The following is a 21,978-nucleotide window of genomic DNA, read 5'->3' on the forward strand; positions in this document are numbered from 1 at the left end:
TAACATTCAAGTTTGACTTAACATCTAACATTTAGGTGTATTTTGCTTGGAAGTTTTGGGCTTCTCTAATCCTGGTGAAGTTTGATGCTCACCTGGTTGTGAAATCTGCCTTTTTCTCTTCTTACGCAATTTGGTTTTTTTCTATTTGACATGCTATGATCTTTATATCAGTATTTTGAAAGTAGATTTTTTCCACACTCCCTGCAGTTATAATGACAAATTGCTTGCCAACTTTACAAAAAGCTTTGAAGGAAAGCTGCATAAAAATAGCCATTGAATTTCACATGAATGTAAAATATACCTTGTTATACCCAATCAGCAAGAGACCACAGAAAAAAAAATAGTGTTGGAATATCAATTTCTCATTAATGTGCTGCAGTGGCCACAACATAGTACAGTTTAAGATCCTGAAGAAAAAGAGAAAGAGTCCAGTCTAAAACCAGAGTTGCAGCTTGTTCAGGGCACTGGCAAGCAGGTCCTTTTGGGATGCAGGTCCATTGGTCTATTCCAATCTGCAAGGAAGCAGGACACCAGTGTGGCTCTACAGGGAAAGCCTGAGCAAGACCCAGTGCAAAATGGAAAGAGATCAGAGATGAAAATGGAGACAGGTTACCCAGGAGAAACAGAGAAGCTGTGCCTGGCCAGGCAGGGATAGGGTTTGCAAAGCTCAGTTAGTACTGAAACTTATCCGGGATGGATTAAGGATAAAAGAAGGGTCTGTCTCTACAACCACAATAGCAGTGAAAGCCAAGGAAGTACAAACTTATTACTAAATTGAGTGGGTAACCTGATGAAGGATACTGAACAAGCTCAGACGTTTGATGCTTTCTTGGCTTTGGCCTTTAGTGGCAAGGTCTGCTACCCTGGTCCCTGAGCTCAGTGACAGAATTTAGGGAACGGAGGCAGACAAAGGCTGAATTAGGGATTGCTTAGGTAAGAGTGACGCTCATGAGTCCATGGGCCTAGATGGGATGCATCTAAAGCTGATGAAGAAGTTGGCTCATGTGTTTTTGAAAGGCCACTGGTTAGGAACTGAAACATCTACCCAGTGTGGTTGTGAAATTGCCATATTTGGAGATATTAAAGACTTGATTAGGCAAGTGCTGAGCAGCTACATCTAACTTTGACACTACCTGGCCTGGAGCAAGAGGTTAGACTGGATGACCTCCAGAAGTCTCCTCTCAGTTCTTCTATGCTTTTGTGATTATGCCCATTGTGTAACCCATGCATTTAAAACACCCTCACTGCCGACCACTGACATGCTGCTACCTGCAGGAAAACAAGATTTCAAAACTTCTCCCGCGCACGTTGAAAAATACAGATGCATTGAAAAGTTGTAAATATATCTAGTCCATATGAAAACCTTCAATTATACAGAAGAGATTCACTATTTCATTGGTGTAAAGACTTGCTTCTGCCATGGTGTCAGGACTGCTCATTGACAGTGTCTAGTCATTCCAGGCATGCCCACTGGCATGAAAAGAAAGCTCTTCTTTTCAAATGCTGTAAAATACAACCCCAATATATTTCACTCCAAATTTCATCAAAGAATGAGTCTCTGTCAAAATCCCAACAGTGTACAGGTTTTGAGAGCAGAGGTAGAATTACAGTATAAGAAAAGCATCACCTAAAGCTTTCCCTGGAATGAAACAACACTTAATTTGACATTACTTATGTAGTCAATGTAATTGGGAAGGGTGACATTCTAATTGAGTATTTCATTTGAAGGCAGACAGAGAATCAACTATACAATAAATTTAAGTTTGTCTCAGGTCTAATCCGTCTGTTTTCCTTGCTGTTATTACTACATATTGCTAGAAGCAGAAAATTAGCTAGAGAACCTAACTTAGCTTAATATCAAAGAATCAGGGAAAGAATGAAGAAGACAATATTACTGCTTTATTGAGAAACTAAGACCTCAGAAATAAGACCATTTTGGAGGCTTATACCAATAGTCAAAACAGAGCACAAGACAGAACTTTATTAGGAGCAGGACAGTTCTTTCAGTTTAAGGAGTCTACTCATCACAAGAAGCTCTTAGCATGTTTCGTTTGTTAGTTGACTTGCAGGTTAACACCTTTTTGAAGAAAATCTCAAAATATAGTTTAATCCCACCTGACACAGATGAAGGCTATCAGCATTGCTGGCATTTTTATACCATTTCTGTACCATCTTTGGACATTTTCTTTCAGCTAAATCCCCAGCAAACGAGCAGCCGTTTGCAGGAGGACTACAACCGCTGTGGCACTTCCTGGCCAAATTTCTGTAAACAAATGTGGCTTCTCAAAATTACACAGGTAACAGTGAAAACACTGATAGCTCTAAGTTTTGAAAAGAGGTACCATTAGAACCTGAGCATCTCTCAGGAATCAACAAGACCCACAATTCAGAGTTTACACCAATGGGAAGAATACAGAGACAAAACTGGGCGCTGTTCAATTGTTTTTGCATCATATTTTGTTCTCCTGAGCTATTTCCAGCACAGGTACAGCAATTAGGCTACTGGAATTTAAGTTATTAATTCTCAAGTTTATTTTTTTAGTTACTTGCCATTTTTCTGTGCAATGCACTAACATTTCTTGTTACTCCAAAAGCAAAATTTATTATATGAATCACAATACATCTTTTTCTATATCCTTAGCATTTATCAGTCACTGTCCTTCTTTTCCTTCTACATCCCATTACAAATACTGACATTTCTCTTTTCTTGTATTATCCCCAGCCACTTTTTTTGGTCTAGTTTTCTGTCTTCTTCTCTTTTCTGCCTGCTTCTTTCACACAAACTCACCTACCTGCATTCCATGTAAACATTTTTTGAGCTTCTCTATATACTTAACATGCATTCATTCACTCTCAAAAATCACCCTGCCACATTTTCTTTATTCTTCACATAAGACAAATCTGACTTAACTTTCTTCATGTGAAAAATGAACAGTAATGCAACAGTGACTAGAGCTTCCATGCTTCAGGAATCATCTCCATACCAAAAAAAATTAATACCAGGAAAATACTATCCTCTTTTGATACCCAAGTACTTTGGAGCTACTCCTGGATGTTTTTATACTTTTTCAGCTACTCAGATGACATTTTAAGAGGACACTTCATTTTAATACTAAAGTAATTCATCATTCTTCATTATAACTTTTATAACATTTTATAACAATTATTTTCTCTTTCCTCAGCCATGGGAAGGCAAGACTTGCTGTACTACTGAATGACTGCACAAGGCAATAAGTCACTGGGTTTGTAGTTTAAGTGACAGGACATCCACTACCTGACAAGGTCGATGACTCTCTCCCTTGGAGCAGTGCTGACTGGCTCATCATTAATCATTATGATCTGATCCCCTGGTATAAGCTTTCCTTCAGAGGGGCCGCCTGCAACAAATGAAGAAAGAAAAAAGAAGAGCACAGGTTAGCAGACCATTGTAAACACACAGATAACATTGTTCATATACTACAAGTGTATTTTTTCTGCAGGCTAATGACATTTTTACACTATTTCTGACGTTACCAGTACTCCCTCACCAGGAAAATCTTGCAAGCTAGTGGTTTAGAAACTTTACTGAAGTTTCTCACGTTCTAAACCTGAATCTAACCACCTAAACTAAGGGCTTAGTTTTCTAAAGGGCCAAAAGGACCCATAAGCCATGAACTTATGCACCCTTTAAGGTGTGATCAACCGTATTTTAATCATCCTTGATCAATGTTTGTCTGATACTTTGTAAGACCACCTTGAGAAGGATTTCTTTTCTTGTGAAAAAATGATCCTGTTTATCTACTGTAAAGAACAGGAAGTCTTTTCCCATGGTAAATATACCAGATCTTCCTGGTTGCAATATGTTGTTTCCTGTCCCAGGCAAAGTAACGCCAGAGAACATCTTATTCCTCTTTGCTATGAAACATCACTCACGTATTTGAATGTCATTCACAGGTCTCTCCTATGTTTTTTCTGTTCTAGGCAAAGCAGACCTGTTTTCTTTAGTTGGAGACAGAAAGTTTTTATACCCCAGCTGCTTGAATCTCTTTTCTGCTGGATTCCTACCACTTGATGAACACGGGTACATCCAAAAGCATTGCCGCTTTCAGTTAGACACTAATATTTAGCATTAGTCTGAATAGACAATCAGTCACGTATATGTCTATGTGGTTTGGATTCTGGCATTGCTGAAATGCACATTGAGTGCACTGTATTTTATAAAATGCACATATTATTTTTTTTCTCAGCACATTTACATGCCCAGAAGTTGATGTAACATCACAGTTCCTATTGTAGAGATATATCCTCTCTAGTCTTTGTCTTTACACTCTGCAGTAATGATACATAAAATACCAAATAATATTACCATTATGAAGATAAAGTCTAAAAATAAAATGTTTCAGCATCAAAACCAATTCATTGAACAACAGAGCTAATGCTGATCCTTTCCTGTTTGCTTTGAAAACTTTACTCCACTTCCATAACCCGCATAAATGGAAGAAATCCACGTAGGAGAATGTTGTCCTGAGCTTATGTTTCCTCCTATTCACTCGGAACAGAACATAGTAAACACATTTTCCAAATTTTAACATAAAACTACATTAATAATGCCACGTTGAGAGAAATGAGCTGTCTGGATCTGGTTCAAATATTAGTTACACTGCTCACTTCATGTGAAAGCAATACAAATGTAATCAATGCACACACGTTGGTAAATGACATCAGAACTTCACAGAGTCGATTTTGCCTCTCTATCCTCTGCTCTCTGTGGGGGTTCTGGAGAACATATTGAATAGGAGCAAAGTCAAATCCCTGCCCTTGGCTGCAATTTTACATAAGAGCTGGACTTTTGAGCATAGAGAGCAAGAGCCTGTGATTTGGGAAACAGATTATCCCAGGTCTGGTCTCTTATAACTTCAAAGAGATCACAATCCTCACTAATTTTCACTGCAGGTAAGATGTTTGGGGATATCTTTTGACCCGGCCTTTAACCATATAGTTATACAGATGCATTCATTAAAGAAAAAAAAGCCAGCAGTAACATCCTCTTTTTCAGAAAGATATATTGTTTTTAGAAAACTAGCTTTCTTTGGGAAGGTGATGGTGAGAATGAAAAATATGCAAGTTTTAATCTCAGAACTCAACATACCTCTTGAAAATGCTGATTCAATGGTAATGGAGGTGACAGCAAACCAATATAAAGATACCAGGGAGAAGACCTTCTTTCCTTGAATGAAATGGGTTAACTTTTTTCAGGCAAACAATAGTAATGGCTCTGAGCAATAACTCCAAACTGGCTTTTTGCTAAGACATTTATGTAATGTTCAAAAATGAGTGTGAGGAAGGAAACCACTGGGTAAAACAAGGCTAAAAATCATATCTAGTAGTTGTGATTACTTTGCCTGCCTGAATATTTCAACAGTTTCAAATTTGTAGCTGCATTTCATCTTAGTAGGCTAAATCAAAGTTTTCTTCTGGGGTCAAGTGGGGAAAACATACCTGGTGTTACTGAGCGTACAACAACTGGCTTTTCACTACCAGCCACAAACCCAAATCCTAGCACAGGATCCCTCCTCATTTCCACTTTCCGAGGGGCTGGAGGGGTTATTTGGCAGCTTTCTATTCGAGGGTCTTCAAATGTGGCTGATTGTGTCATGTGACTGTGAAAAAAATAAAAGATGGAAAAAGGAAAAAAATCATTAAAACATGATTTTGTGGTATCTACTTGAGCCAAGCAATTTGTGCAACGATATGAGATGAATATCTGAAACGTTCTCACTAGAGGAACTAAAGCACCAACTTAATAATTTTCTATTAGATTTTCGTATGCATTAAGTAATAATGCTGCTGGCAGGTCTCAAATAGTAATCAATAGTATCAGGCTTTAAAGAGGTCTCTTTTTGACAGCACACATTTAATCATATCCCATATATGAAAGAAAAACAACCTGATAATAAAGCCTTTGTCATCTGCACTTGAATTTTTCATCCTTCAATTTTTGGAAGGGAAAAATAATAGTAGTGACCTACTCATAACATAAAACTCAATGATTAGAGTCTGTTAGACTTTTTAAAAAGAGGACACACATTTTAATTTGGGGATCTAACATGGTAAGCAAGTTTCTGAGCTGAATCCTCTCCCTTCCTAAGGCATCCATAACAGCTCAATATTTGCTATTTGGATAAACTATCTGAAATCACTTCAAAATGTTCCAGGCACAAACAAACAAAAAAAAAAATCAAGAAAATATATTTATGGGGAATTACTAAAATACTTTGCTTTCTTCTACATGTTATGACAAAGTCTATTTATTGTACCTAGAAGAAAAAATTCTCGTGGCTGCAGGGAAAGAGCTTGAGTTTTCAAGCAGAAAATAGAAAGGATGAAAGCTATCCTACATCCCATATCCATGAAATAGGTAACAGCTTAAAAGCATAAAGATATTAAATTAACATTAATAAACACTGAAACATGGCTGATGCTGTACATAGTCAGAACCAAAACATAGTTTGCATTTTCCACCCAGTGGCTGAAGTCCACGCTTCATCACAGCTACCAATTCCCAGTGCCAATCAGACAGACAAACAGACCACTCCAGTGTCATACCCCAAACACCATCCATTGAACTCATGTGCTTCAGGAAACCAAACTATCACTGCAGGCAACAAGCAATATCTGGTCAGCTCAGTACAAAGATTTCAGCTCATGGCATCAACTCATTGCAGTTCTGAGAGACCTCAGATTATATTTAAGTTGCCTGACCAAGAGTTAACTCTTTTTTTGCTTTCAAGAGACTGTAAGTCTGCAAGTGCTGAACTGACTCTAGCTCATGGTAAATAAATGCAGTAGACAAATGGAGGAAGCCAAGTCCCAGCCCCACCTGCAGGGAGAGCACAAGCTCTGAGAAAGGTAACAACCATGTGCCCAGCCTGAGAACTCTGAAATGCACATCAGAGAGGCAGATATCCCTACAGCACTAGGCAGTATCATCCGTTGGTGTCCTCATGAGTAATTAACAATATGAAAGTCAAGTAATTTTCACATATCTTTGATAATTTTACATATAACATGTTAAAACATGAGGGTTAAGGGACATACCATGCAACCAGCATTGTTGCTCTCACCACCTGTCCCTTTTCCATCTGTGAATACAATTCCCTGAAGAACTCCAAACTGGCAGTCCATAAGGAGAAAGGCATCATTCAGAGATCTGTTTTCAGCATTAATGACACACAAAAACTTCTTTGATCTTTCCCCATCACATACACCTTGGGCATGACATCAATTTACTTTCTCTCCATGGTCTGCTTCATTACTGATACACAGAAGAGCAGCAAAATCTCAGTAAACTCTCAGTGGGAGTCTATTTCTGTTACTGGATTTTTCTAGGGCTTTTCTTCAAAGAAGCTTTCTATCCCTATGACTAGATTCAGTCTGCCTAAGAGTAACATGCTGTCTTTTTATGCATATGATCAGAGGTGGCAGAAACTACTTCCTTACAAAAATAAGAGAGCAAGAGAATATCTCTGTGCTCTCTTAATATATGCATAAGGTGAGGTCAGCAAAGAAATTACTTGTTTTTTACCAGCTAGAGCATCACATCTGATACTTCATTATCTTCCTCCTCCTCCCCCTGTTCCTCCAGCTTTTGTCAGTTTATTTTAGATAACATTCTAATTTCTTTTTCCAATGAACTGTTAGAAAGCCCAGAGAATTATACACAGACCCTTTAAGAAATCTATCTTCAAGACCTCCCAGGCATCTCCTCTCCATAAATTCCTATTTGTGGTTCATGCTTCTAGATATTCAAACATTTTTTTCTTTCTAATGAGACAATTTCTGAGGTGTCACTGGTATCTGAAAAACCATCTATTTCGACTTGAGAACTTTGTTTTGGTAGAGAAGACAAAACTCTGCATTTTTTTACCTCTCTTTGATGACAGCCTCACAAAGTTAAGATAATCTATTTAACAATTTTTTCCTAATAGCTGTTTCCATTTTTAGGGCACTACAAGTCCAAACAGAAAGTGCCTTCTGTCCTAAAGAGAAAATACCATATTTACAAGCAATGTGAAACTACTGCTTGACCCTTTGAAAACTACTTTCATTGTACTACTACATCGTTCTTACTCTGTCTTCTAGCACTTTTGCAATCTGTTTTAAAAAGAAAAAAACTCAAAACAGCCCCCAAGTCCCCCAACAACCAGCAGCACTTCTCATAACAAAGTCTAGGAGCAGACAGAGATTTGCTTAGGAGAGCAGCCCTGCTACTGGATGCTCCAGCCCTTGCCTTGGCTGGTGCTGAGGATCTGCAGCAGCACAGCATCAGCTATTAAAGCCTAAGCAAGAGGTTCAGCAAGGAGCAGTCCATCAGGATTCTGAGAGGCACAGCAGACACTATTGATTTTTAAGCTTATCCACCTTGGAATACATCAACTAAAAAGACTCTGCAGCTCACACTTCCACAGCTTGCTGCATCAGATATTCTTGTGCCATTCAGTATGTTGGGGGTGTACTTCAAGAGAGTAGCAAGATGTATAAATATGATCCCAGAAGAGATCAGATGAATGCTCAAATCTTTTTGTGATGGTACATTGACAAACCTGCTTCCTCCTGTGGTTAGTTCATTATTGAGATGCCAGTTGTGATACCACAGTTCAAGACTAATTTGAATTTTGCATTAATTTAAGGTATTTGATCTCCATCTCAGCTATGAAAAATATTAACTTCTGCAGAATAACTATGCTATGAGTTCTAAACCAGAATCTAATAAGCTTGGACTCAAAAAAGCCACTTTGGAGAACCCTACCTAGAAGATCCCTTACACTGTGCAAGGTCTTAGAAGAAAAAATGCAACACTACAAACTTTCTATTTGCTTCAAACACCCTAAAAAAAGTATTTAGATACATTTAGATACAGTTCTAACATCATACCTAAAGATTTACTTTTCTCAAGGAAAAATGGGAGAAAAAGAAAAAGCTGAGATTTTAAATATGAACTGTTCTTTCCATGTACACAAACTCAAGCTGTCCTTAGATTGCCTTTTCAAAGAGAGACACTAATTTCCTCCCATTTTCAACAGCTGAGATTAGTCCCTGCTTTGCAAAAGGCCATCTTCTCTGATGCACTCATGTTGTCAGCAGTGGGACACTGCTGCCATATGAAGGAGAAAAATTCTTAGAGAATTTCTTGAATGGAGATTTTATATACCAGGCTCTTCTGAGAGATAAACTACCAGCTATGGAAAATCATAGCAGAAGTGCAATTATAAGCACTTATTCTCAAAAACTCTCTGTGGAAACTGCTCTAGTCAATATAGAATATATTTCCCCAATATAACAGGGGAAATGAGAGAGAAGGCATCTGAGTGAGCATGCACCAACGCACACAGCAGAATAGAGACATTGCACGGGTGGCATAAAAATCATGTGCACACTTGCCCACAAAGGGGCCTCCAGAGAGCCAAGGAGGAAGAAAATTAGGAAAGAAAAACACCCAGGGGAGCACTGATCAGCTGCATCATGGCAGCTAGCACCTGCAAACAGAATTCAGAAGCCCAGGACATTATGAGGAGCCTAATTTAACATTTGCATATCCAAATTCATGCTTGGCTTAGTCAGAGGTGTAGTTTAAGACTGACACTTTGAATCTTCACATAATTAGCTTCAAAGTTATTAACTTGGTAATATTTTCCATGGAAACCTTCCTAGCATTGTCCTTATTTAAATTAGAGGCTGAATAATCCAAGAAATATATAAACAAAGACTGCAACCGAGAGCTTGATTTAATAATGCTTAATAGTAATTAAAAGCAAAGTGTCTGAGTACAATGCTTTTTAGCCTTTGCATTTTTATATGTCATTCCCTGACATGTCAGAAGTTTTTTTTTTTGGAGAAGTTTTTTTTTTTGGAAAAAAAATGGAGTTTTCATTTGCACAGAAAAATGCTTAGAGCGCTAACTTTTCTAAGAAACTGAAAACTATGGTATGAACCCAGCAATCCTAGTATGGCAAACATTATTTTAGAAATAAGTAACAAAGGCACCAGAACAACTTTAGCTCCACTCTGCAAAGACTTCCAAACAGAAAGCAAAAAAAGTGATACCTCGAACTGAGTTGAATACAGCTGCACACCCACAAACTCTAAAACAACTGTAATCAATCAGCTGTTGCATCATATTTGGACAGGGTGGAGATATGCTGCTTTCAGGTATCTCATTTCATATTTCCCTATTACAGTTTGTTTCTGTTACTTCACAGGTTGACACCAGCTTGCAATTTTGGGGTGTTTAATCCTTCATTTTTAAATAGTTACAGTATTTCTCCTATACAGATTGATTTACCTACAAAATAGACTCTTTTTCACTTGAGACACAGCAGGTGTAAACTTGGTCAATAACAGAGAAGAGCCTGTGGAAATGTCAAATCACTCACAGACTGATGAGTGGAAGTGGGCAAGGAGGATGGAGATAAGGACTTTTTACCGAAGGTTGAATTCAGAAATAACAAAACCACTTCAAATTGTTGAGCACTGTTAAAATCCTGTCTCATTAGTTTGGAGGAGGTGGAGGATCTGCTTTGTTGATTGCAGTTGTTATTTCTGACAAGATCTGTGCAAGTTAAGGACACTGAACAAACTTTCATTCGCAATTATCTGAGTCCCTGCCATGAGTCTCTGCCCATCCTGCCCCAAAATAACCTCTTCATACTCTGTGAACTCTATGATACTCAGAGTCTTGGGCTCTGCACTCAGAATTTCCTGGGAGTGGGAAAAGCTACTGTAGCAACACAAAGAAGTAGATTTAATTAATAAATAAAATGGCTTGAGACTTGAGACAGATTTAGGGAAACTGATAACAACATGAGGGTATTATATTTTCCAGTTTGATAATCTGGAAAGACTACCAAAATAACAATGACAGTTAAAAGAGAACTGTCATAGAGATGAAGAAATATGCAAGCCCTCCAGAAAATGAAAAACTCATCTTTGTTAATTTAGCTTAACTAGTAGCTAAATATGAAAAATAATTTCCTTCCTTCCTTTCTTCCTGGAACCTCTCAGTATATCCCAAGTTAATTTATTTTCTCTAAGAAATCCCCCAAGAATTATTAAGAACTAGGACACAAGTGTCAAAACCATGCATCAAATGCCTTTTACTTGAAAATGATATTTCAAGAAAAAAGTGCCCAAGTAGTTATTACATTGCTCAGTAAAACTGCTGCTCCTACAGAGAATCTGGTGCCTTGACAAACTCTTTTTTGCTCCATTTTGCAGGAAACCAGAGAATCACTCAAAGCTCAAGAATTTTTTTAGACACATTCAACAGACATAAATTTTATTTTCACTGGTTAAAAATGGAGTCAACTTTTAACACTTAAAGAAAACATTCCCTCTATTTTCACTGGTTTTTGTGCAGGTGTACATACCAAGAATTCAGTATCACAGCCACAAAATGCAACTGGGGCTATTTATCAGATGTTTTTGTTTCTTTCTAGGACTACTTTTTTTTTTGCCCCAGTGTCAATTTTTTTTTTTAAAGCTTCTTCAACAGTTAAATCCTCCAAAGTCAGGTCATTTTATAACACCCTAGAAAATGTTTGGCATATGCCATCTGGATGAACATATGGTAAAAATGTAATTAGAAAGAAAAAGGTTTGCTGGTTTCAGAAGAAGCTGGTGACAGCTTTTTTGATAAAATTGGATACAGGGAAATCTGACACGTAAAAAAATTCAAAATCCACTCTTCCACTGTTGGGCATGATCTGCAATCTAAAGCAAGGCAAAGTCAACCAAAATTGCACTGAATAAAACTGACATGAATACAAATTCAGAGAGCTAAAAACATTTATGCTCAACTTTAGTCAGGCACTGGGGAAAACACACTGAAAATATAATTCACAATGACAATTAGGACTCATATTATTACATGTGTAAAATGTGAACACTTCTGCATTCTGCCTTATTCTATATAGGAATGTCATATATTGGGAAGAAAAAAACCTAAAAACTTCTATAGTTGAATCCCACAGACATGGAAATAAGCCTCAAGCCCCAGCTGCCAACTAGCAGTTGGCTTGCTTTGAGTATTGTATCTACAGATTGCTAGAGAAATTATCTTTTAAAATTATTCTTCTCTCAGGATAGCCACAAACATATCAAAGGCTCTGTTCATGACAAACGTTGGATTTCCTGCCCTTTGTATTGGGACAGGACTTTACAGGCACATGCCAAATAGCAGAAATTGCACAGAAACATCTCAGTGAAAATTGGTGGAGAAAGGCCCACCTGAATGCTGGAATTGCCTCCCCTGGAAGTTAAGCATGATGGCAGCCTCTGTCTGACTCACTGCCCAAAATGCACAGCCAACAGGGGTGTGCCAATGACAACTGAGTCTGAACTGCAGCCATGGACATGTGGCACGTAATGCACACGGACAGCCCACCCCCCTAACATGCAGTTATGCTCCTACACACTGCTGAATGGCACTTCTGCACTCAGTTTCTGTCCCAGCAAACTCCTCCCACCTGGGTGACACCAGGTTCAGCAGAAATACTCTTGGTTTCAAAGCCTGTCATTGAACAGAGACTCAGGGGCCCATTCTTGAGCAGGTTTTCACAGTTAAAGGAAGCTCACAAAATACTCATAGGTACAAGACTGTACGGATGAAGCTATGGATGAACTGCCTCCCACAAGAAATTCCAGGGCAAGTCCTGGGCTGGAGCTGTGTAGACACAGGGTAATTCAAAATGTGGGAGAGAGCAAGCCAGCAGAAATGGCAAATGGCTAACATTGGCTGGTTTGACCAGCAATTGGTCCTTGCCTTTTCCAGGAAAAAAAGATTTACAATGCCACAAAGTCACTGGTATTTCCTTCCTGAAAGAAGCCTTTTCACAGGTCAACTCTTTCATATGCATCATGGGCTGGTAGTATAGCACAGGGAGGCAGGGTGTTTGGCCACTTGCCTGGCCCAGCTCCTTCAAGAAGGAAACTGTGCAAGATGTTTCTCCTAGAAATCAGAATTACTGGCTTTCCTCCACTACAGGAATTTCTTACAAAGTAAGGATTTGAAGTACAACCAGGTTTTAACCCAACATAAAGCATTTTTCTTAAAGTGATCTGAGCTACTCTGTTTAGGACAGTGAATTACTTTAAGGCCCTTAAGGATGATCTGAAATGTAGTTTTTCATTATCCTCTGCACATGCATCAATAAACCCTGTTGCAACTACAGACATAGAAAAGGAAAAAAACAAACCCAACCTGCAAATACACAATAAATCCTATTGGGCTGAAAGTGTCCTCTGGAAAACAGAACAAACAATTCCTATTCATCCTGCTTTAGAGATTTCACACTAATCCAATCAAGAGCAATCTGTCAGCCCTGCCTGGCCCAAGTCTGCAACAAACAGCACAGACCTGTGCTAAGGGCTGCCAGCATTTCCCATCCAGCGAGTAAAAGGAGTTGCCATCTCCAACTCAACATGGACAATTTGTCCAACTGAAATGTTACAAAAAGAACAAGGGAGGAGAAGCAGCATAGAAATTGCTTTTAAGGTGCTGATTAGATTAGGAAAGCTACTAACTAAAAAAATCTCATCTACTGCAATGCTGGAAGCTTGCTCCAACAATCACATGTCACTCTCTGTGAATACTAAGTGTGGGTAACCTGATGACAGGGTAAGAAGACAGAATGCAGATTTCATATGCCCATGTAGCCCCCTGGCAGAGCTGGGCTTGGCATGAACAAATAGCTGAAACACTGAAGCCCCTGCTTTGACAGTTCTGTACCTGCCTAACTCTTGGGAACTCAGTGCTGTTATGAGCATATGGAGATAAGCAATTACAGCAGAAGCAAAACCCATTTTTTAATCCTTTGAACTTAATCTTCCTCATTCCTTCAGCAATTGAATGGATGAGCAGGTTACAGAAAGGGCTCTGAATTATCTACTCATTTCCCTCCTTTCCAGTGACAGTGGAGGGCTCCTGAACAAAAAACTAGCCCTTCTGATGGCACCGTGTTGATCCAGCATTCCACCAATTGCCTCTTGGGCAAAGTGCAACCTTTCTCAGGGAAAAATGAACATCAGCTGCCAGTGTCAAAAACAGGTGAAATACCAGCATATGGGTTAGTTGATAAACAGTGGGTGCTCAATACTGCAGCTGCTTAGTTTATCCACAACCAAGTATTTAAATACTCAGGGATATAAACCCTGAGTTTACATCACTCTGGTCAGTACAGCTCTCTGCACTCAGAAGTGGACTGTGCCTGCTTCTGTACATTCACTTCAGGAAAGGGCAACACAACAACCCAGTTAGAAACATTGAGTTTGTCCAAATTAACACGGAGTAACACAGAGGAGCCATCTGTACATCAGCACAGCCAGATGTCTCCAGTTTCCCATGCTGGGTATGAATTCTCTTCACTGGAAATTCCAGCACAGGAAAGATTGGGAAGTTACTTTTATAAAGATGTCCAACTCCTGAACTGATACAATGACTGCAAGGAAAACCTTTAATTCTCCAGCTTCCAGACAGAAAGGGATCTGCAAGCAACCAAGGGGAATAGAATGTATTTAAAAGATTCTCATAACTACTCACAAAAGTCCCAAATTCAAACCTTCATGATCTGTAACAAAGTCTTCACAATTGGTCTTCAAAGCAAATCTTCTAGTTCTGTAATTCTGGGGAAGGCCTTCAGGACAGAGAGGAAAAAAAGAAACCACCTCTTCCTTTCTCCTTTCTTTTAACAACTACAAATAGAAAGAATTACTCTTCTGGACTGCTGATTTGGGAGCATGCCATTATGACTCCTCAGCAAATGCGAAATGAAAAAGAGAACTTAATTGAAGTAAGTTAGAATGACAGATTGCACTGATGGGATGTGAGGCTGCCAGATAGAGCTGTCATGCAAAAATTAAGCATAGGATATTGAAGGGAGAAAAAATCAGGTGTGTTTGATCTTTGGATTTTTTTTCCTGATAAATTACTCTCTATACTTCAGCACAAATGGCTGAATTATTTTTCTGGACTTACTTTTTCATTCCAAAGTAAGCAGCTAACCTTTCTAAGCGAGAACACTTCTAGTAACCACAGGGTATTTCATATATCTTAGAAATAGGGGTGCTGCAGATCATGCTGCAGCTTCATTATATCAAAGAAGCTTTTCCTAAAGCCTGCAAGTAATTTCTATTTACCTACTTACCTATGCAAGAATCTGCCCACTTCCAATCCATTGTGTTTGATAGTATCTATATAAATATTATTAAAGGCACTATGTGTGGTAACAATGCACAAGAATCATTACCTCCTTCAATTTGTAACTGCCAGCAAGCTTCCTCAAGAGGTGAAGGAGAAATAAGGTAATATACAACATTTCAAAACAGGTGCATTGGAGTTAAACTGGAGTGACAGTTGCTCTAGGGACGCCTATTCAGATAGAAACCCCTTACTTACAGGTGAAGAAAAAGGTCAAACAAAAGTGTCATGTACAGTAACCTTGACACAAAAACATAAATTATGATGGAAGTTGCAGCCAGGCTGACCAGCACATCAACTCTCCCTGTTACTCAAGAAGCCCCAATTCTCTGTAAACAGTGAAAGCTCTTAGTAATGCAAGCAGTTAATTCCAAACTATGACAATCTTCTCTTCGGAGTTCAGAACAATTCTGCAGATGGTTTGCTTTCTGTTTAAGCCACAGACATGTCACTCTCCTCTGAAATCTAGAGCTGATAAAATTCTGCAAAGCCCCATCTCATGAAAAACATAATAAAGGCCTTCAAGATTTCTTAACTGAGAAAGTACATAAAGCACTTTGGAATGGTGGGTTTTTTAAAGGAAAAACAACACTAGTGCAATTTTGACTTTAAATACAATGATGAAAAAATGACTTTAAAGACTTGGACTTTCAAAAAAGCAAATAAAATTAGAACAAAATCTTGGTCATTGATACTGCACACCTGTAGTACACATTTTCAGCCTGGAAACTGTCATGTCTCTTTTTGTACATAGACAGGTCAGACTGACAGAACAGGCCAAACTTGAAGAAAATAAGCCATAACTAACATTCTGAAATATATTAATTTCTTATCTTCTGAAACTTAAGAACAAGGATAGATCTGAGCCACTGGCAGTAAATGTAAATCACTTTATCTTGTAAGTGTAGGTCTGCCTTGGATTGGGCTGATCTGGGGCTCAGGACTATATGGAAAGAGTGGTAGTTGGCAGCTATACAAAACCAAGGTTTTTGATTTTGGTTTTTTTTTTTTTTTTTAGCAAAACCCCCACAAAACTAAAATAAGTGCTGAACTACACACTTATTTAAACATCATTCTTGCATGATCTGATTATCTAGCTGTAGCTAAATTTAGACCAATACTATCCCCCATTAAGCTTAGTCCATACCATGAGGATAAAATCAATTTTGTAGGAAACATTCCAGTGATGAAGTTCCAAATTTACTACTTAAATTACTTCCACTACGTAGGGCATTCTATAAAAGAGTGTTTTTCTAGTTAGATAACACTTCCTGGCCCAAAGCCCCTTAATTTTCACAGAGCATTATTAAACCATAGTGGCCTGCAAAACACAGGGTAGAATTTAAACTGCATGGCCCAGCACATGGGAAGAAAAAAAAAATAGGGAAACATCTGACTAATTATACCAGTAAAACTTCAACTCTCTATAAAATATACTGTGGCCTCATTTTAGTGTCCATACAAAGCATACTGAACTCTGGTTTTAAATGTCTGCCATAAAAGTAAAAAACATTTCCACCAAGGAATGTGAAGCCAAACCAAACTGTCTGACTTCAGAGAGGGTTAGTGGAGCTCATCAGGGGTCTGGAACACAAGCCTTATGAGGAGTGGCCGAGAGACATGGTAGTGTTTAGTCTGGAGAAGACTCAGAAGAGCCTTGTCACTCCCTACAATCACCTGAGAGGAGCTTTTGGTGACTTGGTGATCGGTCTCTTCCCAGTAACAAGCAATAGAACGAGAGGAAATGGCATCAAGGTGTATCAGAGGAGGTTTAGATTGGATATTTGAAAAATATCTTAAACAAATGTTTGTCAAGGATTGGAACAGGCTTCCCAGGGAACCAACTCCGCAGGTATTAAAGAATGTGTAAAACTGGGAACATGGTTTAGCAGTGAACTTGGCAGTGCTGGGTTAATGGTTGGACTTTATGATCTTAGAGGTTTTTTCCAAACTTCTATGATTCTCTTCTACATACATATTTTCGCTGACAGATCCAGGAATTATGCATATTTTGGTCACATCACGGCCTAAAAATGAAACTAGGAAATAAATTTCTGGACATTTAGTAGACTAATTTTTAATAGAATAAGAAGCCAGTCTATATAGGAAGCACAAATTCTCAAAAGAAAAACAGCACTTCCCATCATTAATTACTCAACAAACCAACATTTATATTTTAAAATCACAGAGAGCCTAGTCTATAAATGGAACACATTTTCATAATTTAATAATATAGCAAACATATGCAAATAAAATTGTTATTTCACAAATCAAGAACTCAGAATGATTAATTAAAGAAGTTTTACTCATTTCTGACAAGCAGTTTAACTTCAAAACTACATATTTCAGATTTGGGGATAGGACAGAAAAAATCTGTCATATCAGGAAATTAAATTACTCTCTGAATTCTGTTTTGAAACATGAGTCATACATTCTCACAATTGATTTAAAACAACTGGAATAAAAACAAAGCAAAGCTCTACTATTTTCAAAAATTAATTAAAACATCTGGCAAGAGAAAACAGCAAGTCTTCTTCAGTGATGGATAATTAACCTACTCACTGTTCTGTCAAACTCAACTATTCTACTACTTATGATCATAAACATAAGGAATAGACTTGGGAAAGTTTTAACATTTTAAATCAAATTCATATCCTCGTAGAACACAGTTATTTATTTTATTTTGTGCAAAGAATGAGATCAACTAAAGCATGAGCAATTCAGGGCATCTTATGTCTGTCCATTATAGTTTTGCTATAAATGAAATAGTAGGAACAAAATAATGTGTTTAGAAGAAGTCTCATTTAAGCTTCTGCATCCATATTCTGTAGAGTTATGGAGATTACTCTTTTGCCAGTGGTAGGTTCTGTATTTCTACCTCCCAGTCATGGCCTGATGCAAATACATAAAGCTTTTTGAAGAAAACAAACCCCCAAATAAACCAGAAAAAAACTTGCAGCTACAGAAAAAATATAAAGTGTTCTGCATTAAATCTTTTACACCACTTCAATGAAACTTCTCTTCTTCTGTTCTCCTAAGACAGAAGGATAGGAAAATTAAATCACTTTTAAAATAAACCTGAAGTTTTTTTCTTTAGAAAATAGCTAGATGCATGGCAACAGTTTAGAATACCCAGGTATGAAAGAAGAATCCCATCCTCACTAGCACCATCTTGGGGAAAAACCCCCAGCAGCCAAAATCCAGCTAAATGCCCAGCCACATATACATTCTTTCAAGAGTGATGATGGGAGAAGAAAAAAAAGCCCAAGGAGCATGAGCACACCAAGTCCAGGGTGACTTGTTTCATAGTTCAACCATGAAGCAGAAGGAGAAATGGGAAGGGGAGCAGGTAGAGATAACATCAGAGGAGAAACCACTCATCAGCAACTCCTCTAATCATCTTAATTGTATATAGTGTGGGGAAAGAGTCGCTACTGCCAACAGTCAAACTTCTGGACTGCTGGGAACACTCAATATTATACCTGTGACATTATCAGTGCAGGAAAAATTACAAGGAAAACTGTCAAGAAGTCTCCATAACTTCCATATCTTACTTCCAGCTTCCTTCCAGAGACTGAAAAAGAAACCCAACTTGTTTTTTTCCTACCAGGATGCTTCTTACAGATTAGCTCAAACATCAACCAGTATTTCATTCCTTCCTGAATCCACAGGCAGCCTGACTTATAGTAACATCCAGGTAAAACTCAGGCCAGGGAAGACAAAAGCAGTCTTTATGGGAAATAGAAAAACATTGGGAAGTCTTGGCAACATTATCATCTCACCATCCATCAAACTCTGCACTGCCATCCTCAGTCTGCTGCATCAGCCTGCATTCCCTGTTCTTCTGGCCATACTGAAAGGACATTGCCCTGTAAAATCTAGGTGAGGCACTGTTAATTCACAGTGATGAGACTAAAGCAACTTCTATTTTAAAGGGGTAATAATTACTCCAGCACACAGAAACTCAGTTAAAGCCACTTTGTAGGGATCACAGGGTATGGCCACCAGTATCTTCTTTTCTCACAGCTTCAGTGACTGTGCTGCTTGGGAAATCTTCTATAGTGGAGCTTAGCTCCTTGGAGGAAAAGCCATCACTAATCTAGCCCTGAAGCTGTGTACATATTGCCAGATGAAATAAAACATGAGCATGAACTGAATGTTTTCTACAAGAACAAAACCTGTCTCTTCCTCTTAGATCTCCTTGTAGCTGTAACTAAAGGCAAACAGAAGACTGGATTTTCATCTGAGTTTTGCATAGCTCTTGTAAACTTGAGGCTGCAATGCAGCTTCCATATTGAACAGCTGGGAATAAACCTGCATTTATGTGCTGTTAGGGTCAAATCAATCCCTTAGACTGAAACAATATGGCACAATCTGGCTGGAAAAAATCTCCAGAAAATATCCAGTTCCTCTGCTGCAGTGTGTCTTTCTTTGCCTTTATATGTGCTTTCCTTCATGGATCTTCAGTCAAGACTACCCTTGCAGTGCAATCCTTTGGAGAAATTTAAATCAGTCGTACTGGAAGTATTTAATTTGCTCCCTGAATAATGATTCAGATTCTCTTTTAGTGAAAGTTGCAGGGGCAGGGAGAGAAAAAAAAAAGCTTGGAATAATTAATCCCTTCTACCAATTGGAAGACTGTTACAATAGTTTGACCAGGCTCCTGGAGTTATAAAATATGGAGCATTTGGGATTCAAAGCAGACAACTCTCTGCAGCAAAATTAGCTATTCATCTCCATTCTTCTGTATATAAATGAGCAAACAAGTTACAGCCAAAGTGTCTGCCTGCATAGTCTGCTTAGTAATTCTGAATGCAGGACTTTCCATTGCACAGACACCCAGAATTAATGTTGAAAATACCCTGGCAGTCAGTTATTACTACTGATAAATATTAAATTGGATGGGAGACTGTACTATAAAAACTGAAACTAGAGAAATGAAATGGCTGTGTTTTTAGCCAGAAAGCCATGTCCTTTAAAAGATAAAAAAGAGAATTCTTCAGTAGGTATATATATGCTAATGACTGATCGGAAGAAACTTCAAAGCAGATGGGTCTACAAAGCAGGGAGATCTATCATAAAAATCTGAATTCATTAATAAAGCTTATTTTGTATAATTGTATCCTATGAATGATGCTGCTGGCACAAAGCAACATGGACAGTGTTTACTAAATATGGTAAGGTGCCGTCCTACATTCAATAGAACTATTTTAAAAAAGTAGTATTTAAGGGGTTTTGCATGCTAATAATCTTTTGTAAGTACATTATGTGCTTGGATCAGAAGGCGACAAGGCTGGATGCAGTACTTTGTCCTTCCTAATTTTGGACTAGCCTCTGAAAGCTCAGCTTTGGTACAAGTATGCTAAGCAGTGCAGTATATGTTTCTGTGCCAAAAAAGTGAAATCATGGACAAATGACCTGATTTCAGGAAAGAAAATTACCTCCATCCCAAGCTATTTATAGAGAAGACTTACTTCATGCTATCAACAAAGGCCATAAACAGCAAATAAAGACCCAACATGCTGCTCTCATCCTCACACGCTCCATTCAAACTTTCACACCCCTCCACTGTGCCATGATCAGAGGGACAGTGGTCCTGCAGGAAGGAATGAACTCATGCTGATGAGCTCAGAGCACCATTCCAGTATTTCAATTCAGCTGTGCAGGGGATGATGAGGCAGGCAGCTGCCTTTACCAGTTTGAAGGCCTAGATAAGGCATTCAGACTCAAGTCTCAGTTCACATTGCACAATGTTTTCCAAACCTGAGCAGAAAGTCTGATATGCCAGGGATTTGGTGTCCTTGGCTCTAGCAGCAAGCTGTCAGAGTCTTTTCAAATTAGGGCTGAAATCTTGCTGACTGGGAGTGAGGACCCCAAGTTGTGGGGAAGCACATACACTAAGGAGACACTATTAGTCAAGCCTTTTGATTAGCCTGTGTCTTCTACTAGTGGAAAATTCTAAAGGTATTTCTGTGTCTACCTGGATATATTCCAGCAAATCAGGTTCCTAGTCCAGCCAGCTGCAGAAGCAAAGCTCAGCTCAGTATCAATGGTAACACCAGAAACACAGTCCCCAGCATGTGCCTGACCCCTAGGCAGCTACACAGGAAACCAGACCCCAGGTCCAACAGCAGCTGTCTGGGGAGCACTTCTGGGGAGGACTCAGATCCTTATGATCTTAACAGATGCTGTATAAAGGATGACAAAACAGGTTCATGCATACTGGAAGGCATGCTGCTTTTCAGCAAGGCTGCATGAGCAATGCCTATTTATTTAGGTAGCAATTGTATTTTTGTAAGAACGGCAGTAAAGGAAAGCTTATAGCAATAGAAAAAATACTTTGAGTCCCAGTTTGCCTAATAGCAAGTTATTAGAGCAGCTTATGTAGCTGAGAAAATGAGTAAGCTTTTAACCAGAAGATCTTGTTGCCCAAAAGCATGGGCTTGATTTTTATTGGTTTAGTTTTTTTCCCCAAACTATCTTTGTCATCCCAGTAGAAGGCACTATCTCTGCTAACAAGCACTGCCTCAGTTCTATTTCTAGATCTATCACACTTACAAAAACACTACCAGCACAAATTTATTCACTGTTCTCAGGGAGGGTTTTTCTGACTCTGTTTTTAATGTACTTCACAGTGGATAATATACTGGGTATAGGCTTATTTACCATACCTTATCTTAGATCAGATTAAATTCAACCATATATATCAGAAAATATCAGTGTGAAAATACTGCTTAGCTGCTCTA

General features: G+C 38.5%; 1 protein-coding gene across 1 annotated transcript in view; it reads right to left on the minus strand.

Annotated features, from left to right (window-relative positions):
- The window catches only part of FRMPD4 (FERM and PDZ domain containing 4), a 295,383-nt gene that overhangs the window by 60,038 nt on the left and 213,367 nt on the right, over positions 1 to 21,978 (minus strand). The window contains 2 exon segments of the mRNA XM_036380463.1: positions 3,275 to 3,377; positions 5,479 to 5,639. Of these exon segments, the coding sequence (XP_036236356.1) occupies positions 3,275 to 3,377; positions 5,479 to 5,639 (264 nt within the window).

The sequence above is a fragment of the Molothrus ater genome, chromosome 2, assembly GCF_012460135.2.
Source record: "Molothrus ater isolate BHLD 08-10-18 breed brown headed cowbird chromosome 2, BPBGC_Mater_1.1, whole genome shotgun sequence".
NCBI lineage: Eukaryota > Metazoa > Chordata > Aves > Passeriformes > Icteridae > Molothrus > Molothrus ater.